The 20,021-nt window shown below is 42.9% G+C and overlaps 1 protein-coding gene across 2 annotated transcripts in view; it reads left to right on the top strand.

The window, feature by feature from the left end:
- Positions 1-20,021, top strand: part of pxk (PX domain containing serine/threonine kinase) — a 68,287-nt gene that overhangs the window by 1,126 nt on the left and 47,140 nt on the right. For both annotated transcript variants that reach the window (XM_036984298.2, XM_036984300.2), the window contains exons 2-7: positions 5,983-6,033; positions 6,268-6,315; positions 7,157-7,343; positions 11,186-11,263; positions 13,672-13,745; positions 14,079-14,153. In XM_036984298.2, coding sequence (XP_036840193.2) covers positions 5,983-6,033; positions 6,268-6,315; positions 7,157-7,343; positions 11,186-11,263; positions 13,672-13,745; positions 14,079-14,153 — 513 coding nt within the window. The remainder of the gene's footprint in view (positions 1-5,982; positions 6,034-6,267; positions 6,316-7,156; positions 7,344-11,185; positions 11,264-13,671; positions 13,746-14,078; positions 14,154-20,021) is intronic.

Genomic DNA, 20,021 nt, shown 5'->3' with positions numbered 1-20,021 from the left:
AAGGTGTGTGGGGGGGGCTTTTGCTAAATAGTCATGTTGATGGTTGAGAGGTTTTCACAATAAACACTACCAAACGGTGTAATGAACGTTACTGGTAGACAAAATGCCACATATTGATGATACAATTGTGTTTGGGTAAAGTCAGGGTGAAATGATAACTTAAGGTAGCCTACATGGCTAACTAGATAATATGGATTTGAATCAGGGCCGTCGTGCACCCCAAAGAAATAGTTTTGGGGGCACAAAGTACGTGAGAATGGCTTGGTACTTAAAGGGCGTCATTAGCAATAAACCCTTATCTAGTTTTCCACAATCCGGTCAATTTGTGGATAGCATTTTTCATTCATCATTTTTCAAAGACCAATCTAGAGCCATAATCATTGTTGTATCTTTATCTGCTTATCTTCTACCTAATGAGCAGAGGAGGCTGGTGGGAGGAGCTGTAGGTGGACAGCCCGCATTGCAATGGAAGGTGTTAAACTATGGAAACCACGTTTGACACCGTTCCATTTAATACTCCTATAGCCCCTCCCACCAGCCTCCTCTGCTCTTGAGCTGTCTCTGTCCTGACTGGAGTATATAAAAATAAAATAAATAAAATCAGGATAAAATAAACTTTCTCTTCATCTCTGCTAAAAAATCTGGGTAGAATAAACTGTTTCTCTGCGTCTCTACTAAAATCTGGGTAGAATAAACTGTTTCTCTGCGTCTCTACTAAAATCTGGGTAAAAGATTGAAAGGACATCTAGTTATCGCTTGCTTTTCTGAAGTCTACCAACCTTGCCAGCAGGCATGCCACCTAATATAGTTCGACAAGCTAGCTACTCTAACTTAGTTGATCGGAAACCTATCTGGGCTAGCTAAAGCCAACTTCATAAAACTGCTAGGTGGCTGGTATTATTACAGAATTTTATTTTTACGTTGTTGTTTTTTTTTTTTAAACAGGCAGGTGCCCTCTATGGGCATGACGTATCTGATGTGAATTTGAATGTCAATAAAAAAAGAGACTTCATTATACACTGAGGTGTGGTTGTTTTAAACTGGGATGTACCACAGTTTGCTGCCAGCCTGAATGTATCACCTTTAGCACATTGAACAATAATGTTTAGTGGCATATAGCTTAGGCTCAGTGTTGTTTAAGTGGCCCGCAGTGGATTTTCCTGGTGAGGGTTAAACCAGACCTTTGGACCCTTGGCTTGTGTTATTCCAGCTACTGTACTACCATGTCACCCTGTCAGACCGTAGTTGTGTCCCAAATGACACCCTATATAATACCCTACTTTTGTCCAGGGCCCTATGGGGATCTGGTCAAAAGTAGTGCACTACATAGGGAATAGGGTGCCATTTTGAGACGTGTGCACAGTACTACCCACTCAGGTCTATAGTGTTAGCCTTCAGCTGCAGTGAATGATTTTGAGGGAACGCTAATTTGAATACTAGGTATCAGAGTAGAAGTGCTGATCTAGGATCAGGTCTCCCCCTCTCCATGTAATCTTCTTCGTTAAGATCTGAAAGGCAACACTGATTTTAGATCAGCACGCCTACTGTTCGATGAATATGTCCCTGGTTAACTTATTATGCAGTGAAACATACATATTATCATAGAACATTGTGACTGGAGTGAAACGTTGTCGAGACGGATGAAGGATTGCTGACCACTGTGTCCTCTACTATCGAAATACAACTACTAGAACAGTCTTGCCATGCTCCCGAGAGGCTTTACCCCTTCTAGTATTTCTTGTTCTATGTCGTCTCCTTTTATCCCTGTCTTCTGTGTTTTTTTTTGAGTGTGGGAGTAACGTCATCACGGAGGAATCACGTGAGACGGGCATGACAAGGAGACGACGGCAAGTTGATCTTAGTTAACCATGCCTCACACAAGGCAGGGAAAGTTACTCCTGGATCCTAACACAATCCTTCTGTTTCCTAATGAAGTGAAAATCATTCATAATAATTTCATGATGGATCCAGGCTAGGAGAAAGTAGGCCCTATCAATAAATAATTTCATGATGGATCCAGGCTAGGAGAAAGTAGGCCCTATCAATAAATAATTTCATGATGGATCCAGGCTAGGAGAAAGTAGGCCCTATCAATAATAATTTCTAATAATGATCTTTTTCATCTCTTCTAGAAAAGTAGGCCATCAGTTCAGTAAGCCTTTGTCTCCAGGAGGAGAATTTAGTGAAGGACTGAATAGATCAAGCTTTTAGTGAAGGACTGAATAGATCAAGCTTTTAGTGAAGGACTGAATAGATCAAGCTTTTAGTGAAGGACTGAATAGATCAAGCTTTTAGTGAAGGACTGATTAGATCAAGCTTTTAGTGAAGGACTGAATAGATCAAGCTTTTAGTGAAGGACTGAATAGATCAAGCTTTTAGTGAAGGACTGATTAGATCAAGCTTTTAGTGAAGGACTGATTAGATCAAGCTTTTAGTGAAGGACTGAATAGATCAAGCTTTTAGTGAAGGACTGAATAGATCAGGCTTTTAGTGAAGGACTGAATAGATCAGGCTTTTAGTGAAGGACTGAATAGATCAGGCTTTTAGTGAAGGACTGAATAGATCAGGCTTTTAGTGAAGGACTGAATAGATCAGGCTTTTAGTGAAGGACTGAATAGATCAGGCTTTTAGTGAAGGACTGAATAGATCAGGCTTTTAGTGAAGGACTGAATAGATCAGGCTTTTAGTGAAGGACTGAATAGATCAGGCTTTTAGTGAAGGACTGAATAGATCAGGCTTTTAGTGAAGGACTGAATAGATCAGGCTTTTAGTGAAGGACTGAATAGATCAGGCTTTTAGTGAAGGACTGAATAGATCAGGCTTTTAGTGAAGGACTGAATAGATCAGGCTTTTAGTGAAGGACTGAATAGATCAGGCTTTTAGTGAAGGACTGAATAGATCAGGCTTTTAGTGAAGGACTGAATAGATCAGGCTTTTAGTGAAGGACTGAATAGATCAGGCTTTTAGTGAAGGACTGACTAGATCAGGCTTTTAGTGAAGGACTGACTAGATCAGGCTTTTAGTGAAGGACTGAATAGATCAGGCTATTAGTGAAGGACTGAATAGATCAAGCTTTTAGTGAAGGACTGAATAGATCAAGCTTGTGACTCTATAAACTTTATGGATGAATTTGCTGTTTGTTTTGGTTGTGTTTTAGATTATTTTGTGCATAATAAATTAATGGTAAATTATCTATTGTGGCATTTTTGGATTCACTTTTATTGTTAATGAGAATAGAATATGTTTCGTAACATTTCTACATTAATGTGGATGCTACCATGATTACGGCTAATCCTGAATGACGATGCTTCAGAAAGTTAGACGCACAAATATCATACTTCCCCAACAATGCTAACCTCCCCTGTTATTGTAATGGTGAGAGGTTAGCATGTCTTGGGGGTATGATATAAAATGCTAACCTCCCCTGTTATTGTAATGAGAGGTTAGCATGTCTTGGGGGTATGATATAAAATGCTAACCTCACCTGTTATTGTAATGGTGAGAGGTTAGCATGTCTTGGGGGTATGATATAAAATGCTAACCTCCCCTGTTATTGTAATGGTGAGAGGTTAGCATGTCTTGGGGGCATGATGTAGATTGCTAACCTCCCCTGTTATTGTAATGGTGAGAGGTTAGCATGTCTTGTGGGTATGATATAAAATGCTAACCTCCCCTGTTATTGTAATGGTGAGAGGTTAGCATGTCTTGGGGGCATGATGTAGATTGCTAACCTCCCCTGTTATTGTAATGGTGAGAGGTTAGCTTGTCTTGGGGGTATGATATAAAATGCTAACCTCCCCTGTTATTGTAATGGTTAGAGGTTAGCATGTCTTGGGGGTGTGAGATTTGTGCTGGCGTACAGAGCCAAAACAACAACACGTGTGTCACTGTCCCAGTACTGTTAGAGCTCTGTGTATATATGTATATACAGTTGAAGTCGGAAGTTTACATACACTTAGGTTGGAGTCATTAAAACCTGTTTTTCAAGCACTCCACAAATGTCATGTTAACAAACTATAGTTTTGGCAAGTTGGTTAGGACATCTACTTTGTGCATGACACAAATAATTTTTCCAACAATTGTTTACAGTCAGATTATTTCCCTTATAATTCACTGTATCTCAATTCCAGTGGGTCAGAGGTTTACATACACCAAGTTGACTGTGCCTTTAAACAGCTTGGAAAATTGCAGAAAATGATGCCATGGCTTTAGAAGCTTCTGATAGGCTAATTGACATAATTTGAGTCAATTGGAGGTGTACCTGTGGATGTATTTCAAGGCCTACCTTCAAACTCAGTGCCTCTTTGCTTGGAATCATGGGAAAATAAAATGAAATCCGCCAAGACCTCAGAAAATTAATTTGCCGACCTCCACAAGTCTGATTCATCCTTGGGAGCAATTTCCAAATGCCTGAAGGCACCACATTCATCTGTACAAACAATAGTATGCAAGTATAAACACAATGTGACCACGCAGCCGTCATACCGCTCAGGAAGGAGCTCTGACATTTCTGTCTCCTAGAGATGAACGTACTTTGGTGCGAAAAGTGCAAATCAATCCTAGAACAACAGCAACGGACCTTCTGAAGATGCTGGAGGAAACAGGTACAAAAGCATAACGAGTCCTGTATCGACATAACCTGAAAGGCCGTTCATCAAGGAAGAAGCCACTGTTCCAAAACCGCCATAAAAAAGCCAGACTACAGTTTACAACTGCACATACTTTTTGGAGAAATGTCCTTTGGTCTGATGAAATAAAAATAGAACTGTTTGGCCATAATCACCATCGTTATGTTTGGAGGATAAAGGGGGAGGTTTGCAAGCCGAAGAACATCATCCCAACCGTGAAGCCCAGGGGTGGCAGCATCATGTTGTGGGTATGCTTTGCTGCAGAAGGGACTGGTGCACTTTACAAAATAGATGGCTTCATGAGAAGGGAAAATTATGTGGATATATTGAAGCAACATCTCATGACATCAGTCAGGAAGTTAAAGCTTGGTCACAAATGGGTCTTCCAAATGGACAATGACCCCAAGCATACTTCCAAAGTTGTGGCAAAATGGCTTAAGGACAACAAAGTCAAAGTATTGGCGTGGCCATCACAAGGCCCTGACCTCAATCCCATAGAATTTTTTTGGGGCAGAACTGAAGAAGCGTGTGTGAGCAAGGAGGCCTAGAAACCTGACTCAGTTACACCAGCTTTGTCAAGAGAAATAGGCCAAAATTCACCCAACTTATTGTGGGAAGCTTGTGGAAGGCTACCCAAAACATTTGACCCAAGTTGAACCATTTTAAAGGCAATGCTACAAAATACTAATTGAGTGTATGCAAACTTCTGACCCACTGGCAATGTGATGAAAGAAATAAAAGCTGAAATAAATAATTCTCTCTACTATTATTCTGACATTTCACATTCTTAAAATAAAGTGGTGATCCTACCTGACCTAAGACAGAGCATTTTTACTAGGGTTAAATGTCAGGAATAGTGAAACTGAGTTGAAATGTACTTGGTTAAAGTGTATGTATACTTCTGATTTAAACTGTGTACAGTGCCTTGCGGAAGTATTCGGCCCCCTTGAACTTTGCAGCCTTTTGCCACAATACAGGCTTCAAACATAAAGATATAAAACTGTATTTTTTTGTGAAGAATCAACAACAAGTGGGACACAATCATGAATAATCATGAATAATTTTGCACGCCCAATTTTTCAGTTTTTGATTTGTTAAAAAAGTTTGAAATATCCAATAAATGTCGTTCCACTTCATGATTGTGTCCCACTTGTTGTTGATCCTTCACAAAAAAATACAGTTTTATATCTTTATGTTTGAAGCCTGAAATGTGGCAAAAGGTCGCAAAGTTCAAGGGGGCCGAATACTTCCGCAAGGCACTGTATATAAACTAGGCTCTACATATGAGATGAATAGCTATGATAAGTCACATCACAAATAATCATTTCCTGTCCCTTTTTCGTTTCCTGTCCAGGAATACATAATCCGAGTACAAAGGGGCGTGTGTACAGAAAACAGTTGGCAGGTAAATAAGAATCCATTTCTTTTTAGCCTACTTTAAACCTCAACCTTACCTCAAACTATCTGCCTCAATTAGACTTTTTGTTCTTCAACATAACATATTTTCATGTTGTACTGTAAATAAGATTAGAAATCTATTTTCACCTTTTTTTTTTAAACTGAGCTCTCTCAACCTCAAGAAAGAAGCCTTTGGTTGTTTTTTTTCCCCCACAATTCAACCTGTTTCTTATTGTTGCAGGTCATAAAGCGATACAGTGACTTTGATATGCTGAATAGCAGTTTGTTGGTAAGTGCGGCTTGACTTCCACCGGTACAAAGAGGTCACGAGCCTTTTCCCACACCACATCTGTCTGGGTCCCAAATGACACCCTATTCCCTACATAGCTCTCTACTTTGGACCAGCACCCTATTCCCTACATAGCTCTCTACTTTGGACCAGCACCCTATTCCCTACATAGCTCACTACTTTGTATTCTTTGTTGGTCATTACACATTTTTGAGAAGCCGTTGTTAAAAGGAAGCTGAGGTTTCTGCTGAGGTTTTACCAGCTCATTTCCTGACCATTATCCATTCTGTGAACCCTACATTCCTATGTGTCAACTCGTTCTTTCTCTCTTTATCTCTTTATCTCTCTCTCATTCTCTCTCGTTCTCTCTCTCCCCTCTCGCTCTCTCCCCTCTCGCTCTCTCCCCTCTTCATTCTCGCTCTCTCCCCTCTTCATTCTCGCTCTCTCTCCTCATTCTCGCTCTCTCTCCTCCTCATTCTCGCTCTCTCTCCTCCTCATTCTCGCTCTCTCTCCTCCTCATTCTCGCTCTCTCTCCTCCTCATTCTCGCTCTCTCTCCTCCTCATTCTCGCTCTCTCTCCTCCTCATTCTCGCTCTCTCTCCTCCTCATTCTCTCTCGCGCTCCTCCTCATTCTTTCTCTCCCACTCATTCTTTCTCTCCCGCTTCTCATTCTCGCTCTCTCTCCTCATTCTCTCTCGCGCTCCTCCTCATTCTCTCTCGCGCTCCTCCTCATTCTTTCTCTCCCACTCATTCTTTCTCTCCCGCTCATTCTTTCTCTACCTCTTGCTACCCCCCCCCCCCCCCCCCCCATCCCCATCCCTCTATCCAACCTCGTCCCCCAGGTCTCTGGCGTCAGCCTGCCTCTACCACCTAAGAAGTTGCTAGGTAACATGGACAGGGAGTTCATAGCAGAGAGACAGAGAGGACTACAGGTCTACCTAGACTTTATTACTCAGCATCACATCCTAGCCACCTGCCAACTGGTCAAGAAGTTCCTCGACACCAACAACTACTCTGCCAACTACACAGGTGTGTGAACTCTTAGGGTTGTCTAACATGGGTGTGATACAGGGTTTGGTGGGCGTGTCTAGCATGGGTGTGATACAGGGTTTGCTGGGCGTGTCTAGCATGGGTGTGATACAGGGTTTGATGGGCGTGTCTAGCATGGGTGTGATACAGGGTTTGATGGGCGTGTCTAGCATGGGTGTGATACAGGGTTTGGTGGGCGTGTCTAGCATGGGTGTGATACAGGGTTTGGTGGGCGTGTCTAGCATGGGTGTGATACAGGGTTTGGTGGGCGTGTCTAGCATGGGTGTGATACAGGGTTTGGTGGGCGTGTCTAGCATGGGTGTGATACAGGGTTTGGTGGGCGTGTCTAGCATGGGTGTGATACAGGGTTTGATGGGCGTGTCTAGCATGGGTGTGATACAGGGTGTCAGTTAGGAAAATGTGGTGTTGGACATTAGCATTTTAATCTACCGGACATTTGAGAAATGTACCAGACCCATATCCATTGGGTGCGTAACCTGATTAGGGCGTCCACCCACGTTGATCAGAAGAACAGAAATCACATTTTAGAATACGGTAATTCATATTAATAGTATCCGCAAAACACCAGTCTCAATGTCAATAGTGAAGAGGCGACTCCGGGAGGCTGGCCTTCTGGGCAAAGTTGCAAAGAAAAAGCCATATCTCAGATTGGTCAATAAAAAGAAAAGATTAAGATGGGCAAAATAACACAGACACTGGACAGAGGATCTCTGCCTAGAAGGCCAGCATCCCGGAGTCGCCTCTTCACTGTTGACGTTGAGACTGGTGTTTTGCGGGTATTTAATGAAGCTGCCAGTTGAGGACTTGTGAGGCGTCTGTTTCTCAAACGAGACACACTAATGTACTTGTCCTCGTGCTCAGTTGTGCACCGGGGCCTCCCACTCCTCTTTCTATTCTAGTTAGAGCCAGTTTACGCTGTTCTGTGAAGGGAGTAGTACACAGAGTTGTACCAAATCTTCAGTTTCTTGACAATTTCTCGCATGGAATAGCCTTCATTTCTCAGAACAAGAATAGACCTGACGAGTTTCAGAAGAAAGTTATTTGTTTCTGGCTGTTTTTGAGCCTGTAATCGAACCCACAAATGCTGATGCTCCAGATACTAAATTAGTCTAAAGAAGGACAGTTTTATTACTTCTTTAATTAGAACAACAGTTTTCAGCTGTGCTAACATAACAAAACGGTTTTCTAATGATCAATTTGCCTTTGTACCGTGTTAAACGTGGATTAGCTAACGCAGGGGTTCTAAAACCTTTTCAGCCTGGGACCCAAAGGAGAAATTCTGTTTTCCTGGGACCCAAAGGAGAAATTCTGTTTTCCTGGGACACAAAGGAGAAATTCTGTTTTCCTGGGACACAAAGGAGAAATTCTGTTTTCCTGGGACACAAAGGAGAAATTCTGTTTTCCTGGGACCCAAAGGAGAAATTCTGTTTTCCTGGGACACAAAGGAGAAATTCTGTTTTCCTGGGACACAAAGGAGAAATTCTGTTTTCCTGGGACACAAAGGAGAAATTCTGTTTTCCTGGGACCCAAAGGAGAAATTCTGTTTTCCTGGGACACAAAGGAGAAATTCTGTTTTCCTGGGACACAAAGGAGAAATTCTGTTTTCCTGGGACACAAAGGAGAAATTCTGTTTTCCTGGGACACAAAGGAGAAATTCTGTTTTCCTGGGACACAAAGGAGAAATTCTGTTTTCCTGGGACCCAAAGGAGAAATTCTGTTTTCCTGGGACCCAAAGGAGAAATTCTGTTTTCCTGGGACCCAAAGGAGAAATTCTGTTTTCCTGGGACCCAAAGGAGAAATTCTGTTTTCCTGGGACCCAAACTGAGGAAAATATGCAACTATACATATCTGTACATTTCATTGCCCGTTTGCCTAAAACAAATGCAATATAGACAAAAACCAAATAACAATGAAATTAAATATCTATTCATGTTTATTTCCCACCATTAAAAACACTCTTACATATCTGTTTAGGTTGGAACTGTTGCTGTTAAAATGCAATAAATAATTTTCATTCTGAACTGGAATTAACAGATTTATCACATCACACAGATGAATAACAGAACACACACACACAGGCTTTTTGATATTTCAACCCTAAGTAACAGTACAGATGAAATGATCAGGCCTATTGTACATCTTACTGTAGAAATTATTGTTAAAATAAAGTCTAGGTTGGAACTGTTGCTGTTAAAATACAATAAATCATTTTCATTCTGAACTAGAATGAACAGATTGATCACATCACACAGAAGTAGACCAGAAAACACACACACAGTCCTAATGAGAGCATGTCTATTCTGGGCTCCATTTTTGACATTGTAACACTGAGGTTATGCTCAGCCTTGAAACTGTTTCTGTACTTGTTGTTTAAAAGAATGTCAGCGTTGAGAACAGAGTGGTGCCAAGCTGGACCAGAACATCTACTGCTTTCTGTGTGAGTGGGTTCTCAGTCAGGCAGGAGACCACTTCCTGTTGTAGATGGAACAACCCAGAACTGTGTGAGTGGGTTCAGTCAGGCAGGACACCACTTCCTGCTGTAGATGGAACAACCCAGAACTGTGAGAGTGGGTTTACCTCAAAAAAGCATCTTGCTTCTTTCAGTTTATTCCAACTAAGAATAACTATTATTATTGTATTTTAACAGCAACAGTTCCAACCTAGACTCGTTTTCAACAATAATTTCTACAGTAAGATGTACAGTAGGCCTGATCATGTTTCATCTGTACTGTTACTATGGTTACACTGGCTTGCTTTGGCTAACGTTAGCTATTAGCTGTGTACAAGGCCATGGGATTGTTTGAAAGAGAAACTCACATCTACCAACTACTATGAGAGTTAGTTAGTACTCCCTTATTTCTGCTTATCATCACCTGTTATAAAATGACAACAATTCCTTGATAGCCGACTGACTTTACCACTGTCGAAGCCCTGTTTCCTGAAGCATTCTGTCCTGTTCTGAAAGAACTTCCTGGGTTTACCGTCATGCTGTGGATGTTTGATCAGGACGTGTCGTTTTATTACATTTGTTCGTTATGAGAGACTCATTACTAAGCACAAAACACATCGTGGGCGCTCCTCGTTAAAAGTTTGTTTGAAGGAGAGAGCAACTAATCGCTGAGTATGCGTTTCATGACAATGGAGCTCGGTCAGAATTTGTGGCTAGCATGAGTCCATTTGATGACAGCAGTGAGTGATTGCGAGTGGGAGTGACAAGTCAGTGGCGGACAGCACATCATCTACTGTTGAACGACAGCGCTGCATCGTGTGTAGCGGAGTGAGCTTCCAGAAAAAAAACGACCCGGTTAACCGCTGAGCACACGGGCATCTCCCTCTCCCATTCACACAGCTGCCAAACTGAGCAGAGAGCGCAGATGCACTTGGCCAAATCAATTCCAGTAATTAATGAAATAATTATACATTTACACTGACACGTCGCGACCCACTATCAACAGGTCAGAGACCCGTACTTTAAGAGAGGCTGAGCTAAGCTGTGCTGTGTTGCCATTGCAACACAAGGCGTGATGGTTGCTGATAATGGTGGTCTGTACGTCTATGTAGATATTCCATTAAAAAATCTGCCGTTTCCAGCTACAATAGTCATTTACACCATTAACAATGTCTGCACTGTATTTCTGATCAATTTGATGTTATTTTAATGGGCAAAAAAAAAATGTTTTGCTTTTCTTTCAAAAACATGGACATTTCTAAGTGACCCCAAACTTTTGAAAGGTAGTGGTATATTTTGAGTTGATAAATTGGTTTATTGTTGTTCATATGGAAGGTTGTCACACTGACCCTCATCTCCTCCTCCTCGACAGAAATCGCCTTACAGCAGGTATCCATGTTCTTCAGGTCGGATCCTAAGTGGGAAGTGGTGGAGCCTCTGAAAGACATTGGTAAGTTGTAAGGATTTTATTTTATTTCATCTTTTATTTAACTAGGCAAGTCGGTTAAGAACATTATTCTTATTTACAATGACATAACCAAAATGAAAATGGCGTCATGGTAGCAACACCACATGGCGTCATGGTAGCAACACCACATGGCGTCATGGTAGCAACACCACATGGCGTCATGGTAGCAACACCACATGGCGACATGGTAGCAACACCACATGGCGACATGGTAGCAACACCACATGACGTCATGGTAGCAACACCACATGGCGTCATGGTAGCAACACCACATGGCGTCATGGTAGCAACACCACATGGCGACATGGTAGCAACACCACATGGCGACATGGTAGCAACACCACATGGCGACATGGTAGCAACACCACATGGCGACATGGTAGCAACACCACATGGCAGCAACACCACATGGCAGCAACACCACATGGCAGCAACACCACATGGCAGCAACACCACATGGTAGCAACACCACATGACAACATGGTAGCAACACAACATGGTACAAAACATTATTGGGCACAAAAAACAGCACAAAGGTCAAGAAGGTAGAGACAACAATACATCACACAAAGCAGCCACAACTGTCAGTAAGAGTGTCCATGATTGAGTCTTTGAATGAAGAGATGGAGATAAAACTGTCCAGTTTGGGTGTTTGTTGCAGCTCGTTCCAGTCGCTAGCTGCAGTGAACTGAAAAGAGGAGCGACCCAGGGATGTGTGTGCTTTAGGGACCTTTAACAGAATGTGACTGGCAGAACGGGTGTTGTATGTGGAGGATGAGGGCTGCAGTAGATATCTCAGATAGGTGCGAATGAGGCCGAAGAGGGTTTTATAAATAAGCATCAACCAGTGGGTCTTGCGATTGGTATACAGAGATGACAGTTTACAAAGAGTATAGGGATGTGTCCTATAAGGAGCATTGGTAGCAAATCTGATGGCCGAATGGTAAAGAACATCTAGCCGCTCGAGTATGAGACTGTATTATCTGCATGTAAATGGATGAGAGAGATTCCTACTGCCTGAGCTTTGTTGATGTAAATTGAGAAGAGCGTGGGGCCTAGGATCGAGCCTTGGGGTACTCCCTTGCTGATAGGCAGTGGCTGAGACAGCAGATTTTATGACATTATACACTGCAGTCTTTGAGAGAGGTAGTTAGCAAACCAGGCCAAAGACCCCTCAGAGACACCAATACTCCTTAGCCGGCCCACAAGAGTGGAATGGTCTATCGTATCAAAAGCTTTGGTCAAGTCAATAAAAATAGCAGCAATAAGTAACGTTGTAATAACTTAATAATACAGACATGATAGCATTATAATAAGGCTGTATGACACATTATTCATCATCATAGATTGGTTTAACAAAACAAATTGATAATTGAGCCGTATAAAAAGACATAATAGCATTATAATATGGCTGTAATAACATGACAGCATTATAATCAGGCATGTTAACATGTTATTACAGCCTGATTATAATGCTATGTCATGTGGTTACAGCCTAATTATAATGCTATTATAATAAGGCTGTAATAACATGATAATAAAGCGCTAAATATCCTATTAGGGCTGTATAATAACATTAGTGATTTTATAGGTTTAAAGATTATAAACAGCCTCAGTGTTCTTATAACAGGAGTGATAAAATGTCAGGAAATATAAAAGACCTGCTGTCACGTGGATGTCTGTCGTCTCCGTTGCTTCAGGAGGAATATTAGGGGACAGGTCAATGTCATGTTACTGCTCTAACATGGGAGTGACACACCTGATGCTTATTATTAGTATGGACAGAACACCTCGAAGAGCTTTTTCACAACTCTGATAGCCTTGAAGAGCTTTTTCATAAATCGGATAGCCTCGTAGTGCTTTTTCACAACTCTGATAGCCTCGTAGTGCTTTTTCACAACTCTGATAGCCTTGAAGAGCTTTTTCATAAATCGGATAGCCTCGTAGTGCTTTTTCACAACTCTGATAGCCTTGAAGAGCTTTTTCACAACTCTGATAGCCTCGTAGTGCTTTTTCACAACTCTGATAGCCTCGAAGAGCTTTTTCATAAATCGGATAGCCTCGTAGTGCTTTTGTAAATAAAGCGAGGTGAATTGATTTCATAATTAAGTGGACTAAATCCCCGGTCGCCCGAAGACATTGGATGTCGATTTAAGGCAGCCCCGCCCCTCTCTGATTCAGAGGGGTTGGGTTAAATGCAGAAGACACATTTCAGTTGAATGCGTTCAGTTGTACAACTAAGTATCCCCCCCTTTCCCTCTAAATTGATTGGTTATACACCAACTCTGACCATGAACTCACCATTGTGACTCCGATAAAGCTGTCATGTAAGTGGACTGTTAATCAGGAAAATGTGATATTAAAATGAACATGTTTTTATCGTCTTTCAGGGTGGAGGATACGGAAGAAATATTTCCTAATCAAAAACAAAGAACAACCCAAGGAACGTCAAGTGTTGAGTTGGGTAAGTCTGCTGTTGCTGTTTACTGTTGCTGTTTACTGTTGCTGTTTATTGGTACTTTTAATCAATTATTTTAGAACTTCATTGTCATCTTATAGCTGCTTTACAATGCGAAGGTACAGAGAGGCAGAATCAAAGCCTGTTTTATACTGCAGGTACAACTATTCTTGGGCCAGGCGCTGACTGGTTTTCACTTGCTCCCGACAGACAATTGTCGTTTTGGTATCTGCAGTTATAGTTCTAAAGTCATTCTAACCTGTATTGTGTTCCAATCACCTGGAGGTTTTTTGGCTGGTAAAGTATGTGTTAAGTTTATGTGGTTTTGTTGTTGCACAGGTTGACTTGGGTCCAGATAAATTCCTGTCAGACAAAGACCTTCAGTCGACCATGAAGCTCCTACCCAGCCTCACTGTACGTATACTCTTTGAAAATAGATTTGTGGTTAGCAGATTTATTCTACCCACTCTCTGTATGTATGTATCACCAATGCTGTCTGTGTGAATATTCTCTGAAAAGAGGCCTCACAGCACACTACCTGCCCACTGACTGCCGGGAATCAACTACCTGCCCCCTGACTGCCTACCTGCCCCCTGACTGCCGGGAATCAACTACCTGCCCCCTGACTGCCTACCTGCCCCCTGACTGCCTACCTGCCCCCTGACTGCCGGGAATCAACTACCTGCCCCCTGACTGCCTACCTGCCCCCTGACTGTCTACCTGCCCACTGACTGCCGGGAATCAACTACCTGCCCCCTGACTGCCGGGAATCAACTACCTGCCCCCTGACTGCCTACCTGCCCCCTGACTGCCTACCTGCCCCCTGACTGCCGGGAATCAACTACCTGCCCCCTGACTGCCTACCTGCCCCCTGACTGCCGGGAATCAACTACCTGCCCCCTGACTGCCGGGGATCAACTACCTGCCCCCTGACTGCCTACCTGCCCCCTGACTGCCTACCTGCCCCCTGACTGCCGGGAATCAACTACCTGCCCCCTGACTGCCTACCTGCCCCCTGACTGCCGGGAATCAACTACCTGCCCCCTGACTGCCGGGGATCAACTACCTGCCCCCTGACTGCCTACCTGCCCCCTGACTGCCTACCTGCCCCCTGACTGCCGGGAATCAACTACCTGCCCCCTGACTGCCTACCTGCCCCCTGACTGCCGGGAATCAACTACCTGCCCCCTGACTGCCGGGAATCAACTACCTGCCCCCTGACTGCCTACCTGCCGCTACCTGACGCTTACCGGCCCTAGTCGATGCCGACGCTTACCGGCCCTAGTCGATGCCGACGCTTGCCGGCCCTAGTCGATGCCGACGCTTGCCGGCCCTAGTCGATGCCGACGCTTGCCGGCCCTAGTCGATGCCGACGCTTGCCGGCCCTAGTCGATGCCGACGCTTGCCGGCCCTAGTCGATGCCGACGCTTGCCGGCCCTAGTCGATGCCGACGCTTGCCGGCCCTAGTCGATGCCGACGCTTGCCGGCCCTAGTCGATGCCGACGCTTGCCGGCCCTAGTCGATGCCGACGCTTGCCGGCCCTAGTCGATGCCGACGCTTGCCGGCCCTAGTCGATGCCGACGCTTACCGGCCCTAGTGGATGCCGACGCTTGCCGGCCCTAGTCGATACGGACTGTTGTTCCCATTTGTATTTTTATTCATATATTGTCTATTGACACTACCTTAGAGCTAAAACAACACTTAGTCTATCACTATTTACTAAACAAACATGTTTTAATGTAATATATAGGCCTTTTATCTGTTGTTTTGGACAATACTGGGCTGGTATCACAAAATTATCCAAACTATGATCAGATGATATTGATCAGATGATATTGATCAGATTAATTAAGGGAATTTCCAGGTGAAACAAAAAGGAGAACAGTTGTTGATAAAGTCAATCAAAAATCGATCTGGTTTAATTCAAGTTGCAACAAGGAGACAGCATCCGGAATCGACATAAGTCTAACAGGCCTTCCTAGAGAAGACCCCGGTCACCACTATCAGGAACAACTGTTCTGCTGACAAGGTGGAAGACCTTCCTAGAGAAGACCCCGGTCACCACTATCAGGAACAGCTGTTCTGCTGACAAGGTGGAAGACCTTCCTAGAGAAGACCCCGGTCACCACTATCAGGAACAGCTGTTCTGCTGACAAGGTGGAAGACCTTCCTAGAGAAGACCCCGGTCACCACTATCAGGAACAGCTGTTCTGCTGACAAGGTGGAAGACCTTCCTAGAGAAGACCCCGGTCACCACTATCAGGAACAGCTGTTCTGCTGACAAGGTAGAAGACCCCGGTCACCACTATCAGGAACAACTGTTCTGCTAACAAGGTAGCGGACCTTCCTAGAGAAGACCCCGGTCACCACTATCAGGAACAACCGTTCTGCCAACAAGGTCACTGAATCTTGGAGGAGCCCTAAACAAGGCCCAAGCCCTGTCTATTGGATCCGTACAGACTACAATAACACAGCTCTTCAGCAAGTCAAAGGTCTGCTTTAGGGGGACTAGTGTTACTATAGAACGTTGGTTATGTAAATATTAAATACAGCATATCCGTTTTTCCAGTGGATGATTCGGACGTGATTATTTTTAACCAAACTGCCCCTGTAAAATTTTGGACTGTTTTGACGGAAGTTGGGAGGCTCTTCTAGACATGTCTAGGGATAGTCCTAATAATGACCTAATGACCTTCAGTTCACATGTCTAGGGATAGTCCTAATAATGACCTAATGACCTTCAGTTCACATGTCTAGGGACAGTCTAATAGTGACCTAATGACCTTCAGTTCACATGTCTAGGGACAGTCTAATAGTGACCTAATGACCTTCAGTTCACATGTCTAGGGACAGTCTAATAGTGACCTAATGACCTTCAGTTCACATGTCTAGGGACAGTCTAATAGTGACCTAATGACCTTCAGTTCACATGTCTAGGGACAGTCTAATAGTGACCTAATGACCTTCAGTTCACATGTCTAGGGACAGTCTAATAGTGACCTAATGACCTTCAGTTCACATGTCTAGGGACAGTCTAATAGTGACCTAATGACCTTCAGTTCACATGTCTAGGGACAGTCTAATAGTGACCTAATGACCTTCAGTTCACATGTCTAGGGACAGTCTAATAGTGACCTAATGACCTTCAGTTCACATGCCTAGGGACAGTCTAATAGTGACCTAATGACCTTCAGTTCAGAGAAAGTCAAAATAACAATGCATATTAACAAGAACCATGGACTTTTAACCTACAGACATTTAATTACCTGACGGATTTGGCAAGTTATCAATTCATTGGCACAATATTGTCCACTTCTTTGTCTTTTAAAAGTACTTCACTGGGAAAGTTGATATGTGACAAAACCGATCATTCATCTGTAGGCTACGAACATAGCACTTCAGTTCTGACCCAAACTGGGCCCAGTACCTTTTAAACTCTGTAATATAACACAGGGATGACGATTCACACGGGACAAGTATTATCAGAGGACCTTGGAGTTTTCTGAAATAATATGTATGTTTTCAGGGCTGGGATAATAACCTTCCCATGTAAAAATGACTCAAACGGGGCTAATCAACCATCAACTCCATACAACATTCCATAACATTCACTGTGAAATGTAGTGAGCATCAACCCCTTACAACATTGCATAACATTCACTGTGAAATGTAGTGAGCATCAACCCCTTACAACATTGCATAACATTCACTGTGAAATGTAGTGAGCATCAACCCCTTACAACATTCACTGTGAAATGTAGTGAGCATCAACCCCTTACAACATTGCATAACATTCACTGTGAAATGTAGTGAGCATCAACCCCTTACAACATTCACTGTGAAATGTAGTGAGCATCAACCCCTTACAACATTCACTGTGAAATGTAGTGTCCATCAACCCCTTACAACATTCCATAACATTCACTATGATGAAATGTAGTGTCCATCAACCCCTTACAACATTCCATAACATTCACTATGATGAAATGTAGTGAGCATCATCCCCTACAACATTGCATAACATTCACTGTGAAATGTAGTGACCATCAACCCCTACAAATGAGTGTCAAACAGAGCACTGGAAATCATGTGTATTACAGACCGCGACAACATTCACTATGTAATGTAGTGAGCATCATCCCCTACAACATTGCATAACATTCACTATGTAATGTAGTGAGCATCATCCCCTACAACATTGCATAACATTCACTATGTAATGTAGTGAGCACCAACCCCTACAAATGAGTGTCCAACAGAACACTGGAAATCATGTGTATTACAGACCGCGACAACATCAATATGCTAAGCATTGTTACTTACTCCTAATTGAATCTCAATGTATTGATCTTAAATATTCCCATTAGGTATGTTAATACCTAGTGTGGGGTCAGGCTATGGGACTGTAGTTGGTGTGGGCTACATTACATTTCTGTCTAACCACCTGACCAGAAGAAAAGCATGTACTTTCTCGCTCATACGCTGATCTACACATTACATGTAAAAACTTGACCCCCTCATACGCTGATCTACACATTACATGTAAAAACTTGACCCCCCTCATACGCTGATCTACACATTACATGTTAAAACTTGACCCCCTCATACGCTGATCTACACATTACATGTAAAAACTTGACCCCCTCATACTCCCCTGACTTTTTCCCCACCCTTACCCTTTCACAAGCTCTCTCTCTGTAGTTCCCGGAGCTATAGGTTGTAGCCTAAGGTTGTATCCCAAATAGCAGCTTATTAGCAATGGGCCCTGGTGAAAAGTAGTGCACTATATAGGGAATAGGGAGCCCTATGGGCCCTGGCGAAAAGTAGTGCACTGTATAGGGAATAGGGAGCCCTTTGGGTAAACGTAAGAGAGAGAGGGTTGGGAAAAACGCGTGACTGCCTGAGCTGAACGCAGTGCAGATACAAAATGTGTTCCGTCTCTCTCCGGTTGCGTCCTGAACGCTACCCTATTCCCTATATAGTGCCCTACTTTTGACCAGAGCCCTATGTCGTACACCACGTTGAAAATAGGTTGGCATGTGGGACGTTGTCTCTGTCTGTAGCACAACAGAACACAGTTACATTATCCATGCGAAGCATGAGTTTAGTCAGCTGAACATCTCGCCTCCGTTCACGCTCTCCTAGTTAACAGGAGTCATTGGCAATTAATACGCTAACAGAGTTGTGACTCGGGTTTAAAACTTCATTGTGCAAGTTTCTGCCTTCGTTCCCAATGGCACCTTGTTGGTCAAAAGTACTGCAATACAGTGGAGTCCCAAATTATTGACACCCTCGATTTAAGATTTTAATTACATGTTTAAATTTAACCTTTTTAACTAGGAAAGTCAGTCAAGAACAAATTCTTATTTACAATGACGGTCCGACCTTGGCCAAACCCGGACGACGCTGGGCCAATTGTGCTTCCGCACTATGGGACTCCCAATCACGGCCAGATGTGATACAGCCTGGATTCGAACCAGGGACTGTAGTGACGCCTCTTGCGCTGATATGCAGAGTGCCTTAGACCGCTGCGCCACTCGGGAGCTACGATGAGCAAAATTACCATAGTAAAATTAATAATTCAAATACTGAGCTATATTGTATGCGCCCAGAAAATGGGGGAATTTTTGTTCAACAAGAAATATTATTTTGTTGTTAAAAATAGGTGTCAAATTATTGTCATCCCTACAGATTCTTATAAATAAAGTAATCAAAAGTGTAGTATTTGATCCCATATTCCTAGCACGCAATGACAACATCAAGCTTGTGATTCTAGAAACGTGTTGGATGCATTTGCAGTTTCATCATTACCAATAACATGGGAGGTGAGCATGATCTTTGACCCGCTTAACTTTCTCGCTCGTCATTATTCACGACTCATTCAGGATGATTCATAATCATGGTAGTGTCCACGTTAACGTAGACATCTTTAGAAATTAAATTATATTCTTATTTACAAAAATTACAAAATTACAAAATGACACACTACGTTTTATTACGGTGACATAAAATAATGTGAAACACAACCAAAACAAACTGCAAATGCATCCACCATGTTTCTAGAATCACAAGGCAGACAGAATGGCTGAGTTATTTCTGTTGTCTTGAGGCAGACAGAATGGCTGAGTTATTTCTGTTGTCTTGAGGCAGACAGAATGGCTGAGTTATTTATGTTGTCTTGAGGCAGACAGAATGGCTGAGTTATTTCTGTTGTCTTGAGGCAGACAGAATGGCTGAGTTATTTATGTTGTCTTGAGGCAGACAGAATGGCTGAGTTATTTA

Source organism: Oncorhynchus mykiss, chromosome 7, assembly GCF_057628025.1.
Source record: "Oncorhynchus mykiss isolate SJ-2025 chromosome 7, ASM5762802v1, whole genome shotgun sequence".
NCBI classification, from domain to species: Eukaryota; Metazoa; Chordata; class Actinopteri; order Salmoniformes; family Salmonidae; genus Oncorhynchus; species Oncorhynchus mykiss.
Note: the sequence above shows the minus strand (reverse complement) of the source record. Positions and strands in the feature narration are given on the sequence as shown.